This window comes from Danio rerio, chromosome 11 (assembly GCF_049306965.1).
Source record: "Danio rerio strain Tuebingen ecotype United States chromosome 11, GRCz12tu, whole genome shotgun sequence".
NCBI classification, from domain to species: domain Eukaryota; kingdom Metazoa; phylum Chordata; class Actinopteri; order Cypriniformes; family Danionidae; genus Danio; species Danio rerio.
In genome coordinates, this window is record NC_133186.1 from 2,341,986 (window position 1) to 2,351,755 (window position 9,770).

Below are 9,770 nucleotides of genomic sequence, written 5' to 3' on the forward strand. Positions count from 1 at the left end.
TACACAGATCTGGAGACATATTCATAATAAAATCAATTAAATCTCAGTTTGTTTTTCAGTAAACCCTAAAATTTAGCAACATTATTCACAATTTATAACAAATATTATTCATTCGTTCATTTTCTTGTCAGCTTAGTCCCTTTATTAATCTGTGGTCACCACAGCGGAATGAACCGCCAACTTATCCAGCATATGTTTTACGCATCGGATGCCCTTCCAGCTGCAACCCATCACTGGAAATCATCCATACACACTCATTCACATACATACACTACGGACAATTTAGCTTATCCAATTCACTTACAGTATAGCGCATGTCTTTGCACTTGAAGGGGAAACTGGAGCACCCCGAGGAAACCCACGCCAGCACAGGGAAAACATGCAAACTCCACACAGAAATGCCAACTGCCAAAGCTGGGGCTCGAACCAGTGACCTTCTTGCTGTGAGGAGGTTGTGCTTCCCACTGCACCACCGTGCAGCCCAACAAATATTATAAATAATCAAATTATTATATGACGAATTGTTGACTATACTGTGTGATCCAGCGCTCTTATAACAGTTGTATTCCCTGTCATTAAATAGAAATACTGGTTTTTCAGGTTCAGTCATTGATTTCCATTGCCATAGTGACACAACATGGCCTAACCTGCACTGAAAAATGTTTAATTTCGGGTATTTGGGTGAGAGACCACAAAGCAAAACTGCACATCTTGGCTTTTGCAATGCTAAATCAGCTATCATATTTCCTATTAGCATTATGCTCATGAATTCCCTGCACATATTCAGTTCTGTTCATGTAAAATAAGTCTCTGATGTCCCGAGAACAGGGCCATTCAATTAGATCGTCATGGGGGCCAGTTCATTAAAAGCATGCCAAATGAGGGGCCGGAGAGATATGACCTGCAATATAAGTGATGTCTACATTAAAATGTTAATATGTTGTGTTTTGAAACTACATAACATCAGTGCAATTGAACAATGTGGCTTTTTTACAAACATATTCAAATGTTGTATGTTAAAGCACAACAAAAGCAGTGCATTGCTTAAGCGAAGAGCTTAGAATGACCGAGAGGCGACATTTAATAGAGCGTTTCATTGCAACAGCAGAGCCCAGCAGCAGCGCCGGATTCCACCATTTAGGAGTGAAAGCGGTCGGCTCTCCATTGGATCCTATTGCTGTGGCGATGGCAAGCAGCCGCTTTGTTTTTTATTTATTTATTTAAAAAGTACATTAAAGCTGAGATAGAACCTGAAAGATGACAATACAACACTTACTATGACAATCATCAGCACTTTTAATAGTTTAATTTACAAACCTGCTGTTGTTCTATTAGAATTTTTATTAAAAATGGCACCCCGCGCCATCTAGTGGCTGTTTACCAAATCGCACTAGAGTGTCGCTTCTTGGTGATTCTATGCTCTTTGGCATAAGTAGGCTTCTTCTACATTCACACACATTCATATGTTATGTTTTAAACTGCGTAACAATTATTGATGCAACGATTACAGATTTTGGTTGTACGATTATAGTCTGAGGAATAATCATGGTTTCACGGTAATTGGTTAAAGTGCAGTGCATGCTGCATCAATATGTAATCATTCATTCATTCATTTTCTTTTTGGCTTAGTCCCTTTATTAATCCGGGGTCGCCACAGCGGAATGAACTGACAACTTATCCAGCAAGTTTTTACGCAGCGGATGCCCTTCCAGCCACAACCCATCTCTGGGAAACATCCACACACACACTCCGGACAATTTAGCCTACCCAATTCACCTGTACCACATGTCTTTGGACTGTGGGGGAAACCGGAGCACCCGGAGGAAACCCACGCGAACGCAGGGAGAACATGCAAACTCCACACAGGAACCCCAACTGAGCCGAGGCTCGAACCAGCAAACCAGCGACCTTCTTGCTGTGAGGCAACAGCACTACCTACTGCGCCACTGCTTCGCCCATATGTAATTACGCGTACACCTGTTCATATCTCTGTCAACACAACCAATTTTACATTGTCCTGTTTTTTTTTTTTTTTGAGACTATGCTGTTGTATGTTGTTGTATTTTGCACTGTCTGTATTTTGCACTGTTGTTGTATTTGTATGTACAGCTCCACAAATCCCAAACCAAGCAAGCCAGTGGCGACAGTGGCGATGCATTTCTATACACTGTAAACAATAATATAACAAAAAGTCATGGCAACAAATGTCTTTATCTTACTTTAACTTACACTGTAAAAATGCACATATGGTTCCACACAATTCCCTCATGCTGTCCCAACACAAATCAATTAAGTTAGCTTAACCTGGATTTGCTCCTCAGTGTTTGGACTTTCAGCAGTGAAAATTAAACCACACTGAACTGAACTGAACTAAACTGAACTTTGAAACTGGACTGAACTGAACTGGACTACAACTTTTATGTTAAGCTGCTTTGTCACCATCTACATGTAAAAGCTCTAGAGAAATAAATATGAATTGAACTAAATTGAACACATTCCTAGAGTAACCTTGGCAACCCTGCACACACACACACACACACTATATTTTTGTGACACCTAAGTGAAAGTATAACCACTTGTGCTCTAAACACTCTGCTAATGTTTAACTTCAATCAAAACTGAGAGCAGCGCTGTTGCCGGGCGACTATCAACAAAGAGAAAATAAAACATGTCAGGCAGGTCTCTTTAACAAGCAAGCGCTGCTCCCGGAAACTAAGCGCTCAACCAGAACCACACAGATTTTATCTGAATGTTTAAAATATTAAATAAATAAATTGCATTTGTGTTGCTTGTTCATTCATTCATTCATTTGCCTTCAGCTTTGTCCCTACTTCAGAGCTCACCACAGCGGAATGAACCACCAACTAGTCCATCGTATGTTTTACGCAGCAGATGCCCTTCCAGCCACATCCCATGACTGGGAAACACCCATACACATTCATTCACACACACACACACACACACACACACAAACACACACACACACACACACACACTCATACACTACGGCCAAATTAGTTCATCAATTTCCCAATAGCGCATGTGTTTGGACTGTGGGAGAAACCGGAGCACTCACGCCAACACAAGGAGAACATGCAAACTCCACACAAAATTCTAAATGTTCCAGCCGGAACTCGAACCAGTTACCTTCTTGCTGTAAGGCCACAGTGCTAACCACTGAGGCACTGTGCCGCCCAGTTTGATGCTTGTTCAAGTTACTTATTTAATATGAGCTGAGACAACACAATTCTTGAGATTTTATTGGAAAAGCTTAATTGTTTAATGTTAACTAAAGTTAGGGTAATTAGGCAAGTCATTGTATAACAGTGGTTTGTTATGAAGACAATCCAACACAAATACTGCTTAAGGGGGCCAATAATAATGACCTTAAATTGGTTTAAAATGTAAAACTGCTTTCATTCTAGCCGAAATAAAACAAATAAGACTTTCTCCAGAAGAAAAAATATTACAGGAAATACTGTGAAAATTTCCTTGCTCCACTAAGTATCGCTTGAGAAATATTATAGTATATATATTATAGGAGGATTAATAAATTTGCCTTCAGCTGTGTATGAGCAACACACCATAACTTTCATTATGTCCTACTTCCGACTGCCTGCTTTGAATGACAGATGATTAATGCTGGATTCTCTGTACGGACTCGCCTTCATACGTAACAAGGCGTGTTAAAAAGTCTGATATAAAAGTGCTGGAAGGATTTTCAAGAGATATTCTGACAACTGTTATGCAACTGCTCTGTGCGACGGTTAGTCCTAGAAACTACAATGTACCAACACAGAAAACAATTCATGGTAGGTACCAGAACTTTTCTTGTGCAAACTAAAACACTTGAGGTGTATTTGGATTTTATGGTCAAATGTTTAATTAGAATTTTATTGGCAGAGGTCAGGTCTATCTTCAGCATGATACTTCAGAATTCATACGAGGATCAATGTTGTCGTCAATTTTAGCTGCTCAATATTTTTTTGTGAAACTGTGACACCATTACAAAGTCTGGGCTGAGACTTTCCTGTATATGATGTTTTAAGCATATATATTGTTAAAGTGACAGTACAAATAGTGACAAGTAGATTTAATTTTAAATAAATGATGTTCGTTTCGATTATAGCTAATTAATCTGCCAATGAGGTAAACACAATATTATTTGATTATATCAGTTACTCCACTGGAGGGTTATTTAGCTTGTTTTAAGGAAAAACTCACTTAATATTGACTCATTATTTCTTAAAACAAGACGATATTTTTTGTTTGTCAAGAAAAGATTTAAGAATTTCTATTTAGACTTGAAACGAGACAAACAATATAACTAAGCAATTTTTTTTTTTGCAGTAAAATAGGTTTTCCTGAATTTATATATATATATATATATAAATTTCGATCACGAAAACATCATATTGGAATGATTTCTGAAGGATCAAGCATGTGACACTAAAAAATAAAATAAAGTAGGCTGGAAATTCAGCTGTTAATCACAGTAAAAGTGCACTGTAAAATAGATTATATGATAAAGTCCTGACAGCATATAGGTCATTGTAACTTATTAATCTAAGTTAATCATGTTCTAACCCAATTTTATAAGTGAAGCAAGCTAAGTGAAGCAAGCTGTTTTAAGTCAATTTTATAAGTGAAGCAAGCTATTTTAAGTCAGTTTAACATAATATAAGGTCAATTGGCTCCAAGGGTTAATTTGATGCAGCTTAAAAATTTAAGGCATCAGGATTTTTTTTACAATGTGCATTTTACAATATATTTACACTGGAAAGACTTATTTTAGTTTGTAATGATATGTCACAATATTAGACACTGTAAAAATGCTGTTTCACACATTCAATTTGTGTTGTGACAGCATGAAGGAATTAAGTTATAGCTTATTAGTTTCTACAAATTTAAGTGGATTGAACATAAAACAATAAAGTTGTGCCCAAAAATTGTGTTGATTCAACTCATCTTAAATAAGTTTGAACAAGCAGCAACAAACGTGATATTTTGAGTAGAGCTTGAACTGTTCATATAAATGAATCCTTATAAACACTTTAAAAACAATCAATAACCATGATTAAACTTAACTGTATTTGTCCACACACACACACACACACACACACACACACACACACACACACACACACACACACACACACACACACACACACAAATTGACCCAACACAAATTGATTAAGTTAACCTGATTTTTTTCACAAATTTAAGTGGTTTGAACATAAAACAATTAAGTTGGCCCCCGAAAATCTCAAGAATTGTGTTGATTCATAAACTTGATGTCTTTAACTCTTTCTAATCCATCCTATAAGGGATTGTTCAGCCCTAAATCCTTTGTTTTTCATCATTTAGTTGTTGAAGAATGTTGGAAGCCTGTAATCATTGATGTTTTTCTTACTATGGAAGTCAACAGTGCACTTTCTTTACGCTCAACTGAAGAAAGAAACTCATAAAACATTACATTTTGGATGAACTGTCCCTTTGAGTGTCATTTGGAAGTGATATAGTAAATGGTAATCTCTTTATAGGCATTGGTTGTGGGAGCACTGTTTAAGCTACATGCAGAAACCTGCCCGGAAGATTATTTCCAGGTTGAAGGATCAGTCTGCTGCTCGATCTGCCCTGAAGGTTAGACATGCTCAAATATAATAATTACACATAAAAATTCAAACCAACACTTCAAAACCAAAACAATAATAATCATTCAATGCAAATCTACAGGTTATTATGTGACCCAAAACTGCTCAGACAGACCTGATGGATACTATGGTGTGCAGTGCAGTCTGTGCAGCAAATGTGAAGGTATGCAAGCCTGTGATTAATAGAGATTGTGTAACAAAAGTGTCACTTCATGTTCTGGAGAAACCGCTTTTATTTAACCTGCAGGCGCTGCACTTGTGTCCACATGCACCCTGTTCTCTAATACACAGTGCACATCACCAAGGATTGAAGGTATACTTTGTTTTGTGCACATTTTTTTTATATATCATAAATTTACAGCACTGTTCATGAGTAAAGCTGTTGCTTTTAAAGCGATTAGTTGACTTTACTGTAAGAAAGTGAGTAAAGCTGTTGCTGTTAAAGCGATTAGTTGACTTTACTTTAATAAAGTGAGTAAACCTGTTGCTGTTAAAGCGATTAGTTGACTTTACTTTAATAAAGTGAGTAGATCTGTTGCTGTTAAAGCGATTAGTTGACTTTACTTTAATAAAGTGAGTAAATCTGCTGCTGTTAAAGCGATTAGTTGACTTTACTTTAATAAAGTGAGTAAATCTGCTGCTGTTAAAGCGATTAGTTGACTTTACTTTAATAAAGTGAGTAAATCTGCTGCTGTTAAAGCGGTTAGTTTACTTTACTTTAATAAAGTGAGTAAACCTGCTGCTGTTAAAGTGATTAGTTGACTTTACTTTAATAAAGTGAGTAAATCTGCTGCTGTTAAAGCGATTAGTTGACTTTACTTTAATAAAGTGAGTAAACCTGTTGCTGTTAAAGCGATTAGTTGACTTTACTTTAATAAAGTGAGTAAACCTGCTGCTGTTAAAGTGATTAGTTGACTTTACTTTAATAAAGTGAGTAAACCTGCTGCTGTTAAAGTGATTAGTTGACTTTACTTTAATAAAGTGAGTAAACCTGCTGCTGTTAAAGCGATTAGTTGACTTTACTTTAATAAAGTGAGTAAAGCTGTTGCTGTTAAAGCGATTAGTTGACTTTACTTTAATAAAGTGAGTAAACCTGCTGCTGTTAAAGTGATTAGTTGACTTTACTTTAATAAAGTGAGTAAACCTGCTGCTGTTAAAGTGATTAGTTGACTTTACTTTAATAAAGTGAGTAAACCTGCTGCTGTTAAAGCGATTAGTTGACTTTACTTTAATAAAGTGAGTAAACCTGCTGCTGTTAAAGTGATTAGTTTACTTTACTTTAATAAAGTGAGTAAACCTGCTGCTGTTAAAGCGATTAGTTGACTTTACTTTAATAAAGTGAGTAAACCTGTTGCTGTTAAAGCGATTAGTTGACTTTACTTTAATAAAGTGAGTAAACCTAAACAAAACATAAAACAAAACATTATTGGCTGTTTTTTTTAAAAAGAGGAGGGGCTACACTATATCCCGCCCTCTCTTCGTGTTTTGGTTGAGATTACATCAAACATTGAATAAAAACGCGCATTTTAAAGCATACACGTGACCTTTTAAACACCGACCTTATACTGTTCCCATGGCTCTCAGCCCCGCCCACTCGCTACAACGAATAACGTTTTGTAAATTTTTTGCTAAGACCAACAAAAAGTTTTCAGTTTTGTACTTTTTGTGTCATGTAAACAGCCCTAAAATGACTTTTAATCAACTCAATCAAATGACTTGTGATATAATTCTGCTTTTTTGTTTTGTTTTGTTTAGGTGAACTGCCACTGATAAGCATGTACGTTTGTTTCTTTATCATCCTCTTTTATTTGTGAACTTATGATGAAGGTTTGATCCATAATTAATCATGACTGTGCCTGAATCCCCAGGCTCACCTGTTCTTTGGTTGTAGTTTCTCTCTGCTCTCTCGGCCTGATTTTGGGCACGTTGTTCTTCAGGAGAACCAGAAAATCTGCTGCGTCTGAATCTGATGGAAGCTCAGGTAAATCTTCATCAATAATTATTCATTGGATTTACTACATTTCTTAGGGTAAATGGTTGCAAACAAGGGCAACACAGAGGCTCAGTGGTTAGCACTGTGGCTTCACAGCAAGAAGGTCACTGGTTCGAGTCTCGGCTGGACCAGTTGGCATTTCTGTGGAGTTTGCATGTTCTCCCCGTGTTGGCATGGGTTTCCTTAGGGTGCTCTGGTTGTGACCACAGTCCAAACACATGTGCTTTAGGTGAAATGCTATAGTGTATTAGTGTGTGTGTGTGTGAGAATGTGAGTGTGTATGGGTGTTTCCCAGTACTGGGTTGCAGCTGGAAGGGCATCCACTGTGTAAAACGTATGTCAAAATAGTTGGCGGTTCATTCTGTTGTGGCGACCCCTGAAATAGAGACTAAGCAAAAGGAAAATGAACAAATAAATAAATGGTTGGTAAACAAACAAATTAAATTAGTTCAACTTTATTTGTTTGTTTAAATTCTGACCATATACATTGTTTGTGACCACTTACCGTAAAAAAATGTAATAAATCCAATGAATCACTTTATTTCAGTGTACTTCAGAAACAAACACAGCAATGAAGGCTGAACTAAGTGTGTGCCGATTGTCTTTTTCAGGAGAATCTTTTATTCTTGATGACTCAGAGATAATCTAAAGACACAACAAATGGCCATCATCAAGTGAATTATCACACAGATTGAGTGAAATCAGAAAAAAAGGCAGAGCTCCAGAGTTGTTAATAAGTACAAGCTGTTAAAAAATGACACGATTAATATTTCACAATACACGGTTTAATTTTAAATGACATTTTATACTAGAATAATCGTGTTTGTAACTTACTTTTAAGATAAGCAAGATTTGCTAAGTCACTTTAATGCTTTTTAAAGGGCTAGTTCACCCCAAAAGAACTCTAAAATGTACTTTACCTCAAGTGGCTCCACACTTTAAAAGATATTTAAAAGATACACTGTACGAAGCAATTAGTTTGCTTTACTTGAAAAAAGTAAGTAAATCTGTTGCTTTTCAAGCGATTAGTTGACTTTACTTTAATAAAGTGAGTAAATCTGTTGCTTTTCAAGCGATTAGTTGACTTTACTTTAATAAAGTGAGTAAAGCTGTTGCTTTAAAAGCGATTAGTTGACTTTACTTTAATAAAGTGAGTAAATCTGTTGCTGTTAAAGCGATTAGTTGACTTTACTTTAATAAAGTGAGTAAACCTGTTGCTGTTAAAGCGATTAGTTGACTTTACTTTAATAAAGTGAGTAAACCTGTTGCTTTTGAAGCGATTAGTTGACTTTACTTTAATAAAGTGAGTAAACCTGTTGCTGTTAAAGCGATTAGATGACTTTACTTTAATAAAGTGAGTAAATCTGTTGCTGTTAAAGCGATTAGATGACTTTACTTTAATAAAGTGAGTAAATCTGTTGCTGTTAAAGCGATTAGTTGACTTTACTTTAATAAAATGAGTAAACCTGTTGCTTTTAAAGCGATTAGTTGACTTTACTTTAATAAAGTGAGTAAATCTGTTGCTGTTAAAGCGATTAGTTGACTTTACTTTAATAAAGTGAGTAAATCTGTTGCTGTTAAAGCGATTAGTTGACTTTACTTTAATAAAATGAGTAAACCTGTTGCTTTTAAAGCGATTAGTTGACTTTACTGTAATAAAGTGAGTAGATCTGTTGCTGTTAAAGCGATTAGTTGACTTTACTTTAATAAAGTGAGTAAATCTGTTGCTTTTAAAGCGATTAGTTGACTTTACTTTAATAAAGTGAGTAAATCTGTTGCTGTTAAAGCGATTAGTTGACTTTACTTTAATAAAATGAGTAAAGCTGTTGCTGTTAAAGCGATTAGTTGACTTTACTTTAATAAAGTGAGTAAATCTGTTGCTGTTAAAGCGATTAGTAGACTTTACTTTAATAAAGTGAGTAGATCTGTTGCTTTAAAAGCGATTAGATGTCTTTACTTTAATAAAGTGAGTAAATCTGTTGCTGTTAAAGCGATTAGTTGACTTTACTTTAATAAAGTGAGTAAATCTGTTGCTGTTAAAGCGATTAGTTGACTTTACTTTAATAAAATGAGTAAACCTGTTGCTTTTAAAGCGATTAGTTGACTTTACTTTAATAAAGTGA

General features: G+C 35.8%; 1 protein-coding gene across 1 annotated transcript; it reads left to right on the forward strand.

Moving 5' to 3' along the window:
- Positions 1-3,730: 3,730 nt before the first annotated feature.
- On the forward strand, positions 3,731-9,512 carry LOC141376501 (CD27 antigen-like). Its single transcript, XM_073916227.1, has 7 exons — positions 3,731-3,812; positions 5,544-5,643; positions 5,737-5,817; positions 5,902-5,967; positions 7,410-7,431; positions 7,523-7,635; positions 8,259-9,512. The coding sequence occupies exons 1-7, from the start codon at positions 3,786-3,788 to the stop codon at positions 8,294-8,296; spliced, it is 447 nt and encodes a 148-aa protein (XP_073772328.1). The 5' UTR covers positions 3,731-3,785; the 3' UTR covers positions 8,297-9,512.
- Positions 9,513-9,770: the final 258 nt, after the last annotated feature.

What these genes read in the sequence shown, in the direction of transcription:
- LOC141376501 (XM_073916227.1), top strand. Translation starts at nt 3,786, where the DNA reads ATGTACCAACACAGAAAACAATTCATG. An exon ending in CACATCACCAAGGATTGAAG is followed by an intron (nt 5,968 to 7,409) that starts GTATACTTTGTT and finishes TGTTTTGTTTAG; the next exon opens with GTGAACTGCCACTGATAAGC. An exon ending in GAACTGCCACTGATAAGCAT is followed by an intron (nt 7,432 to 7,522) that starts GTACGTTTGTTT and finishes CTGAATCCCCAG; the next exon opens with GCTCACCTGTTCTTTGGTTG.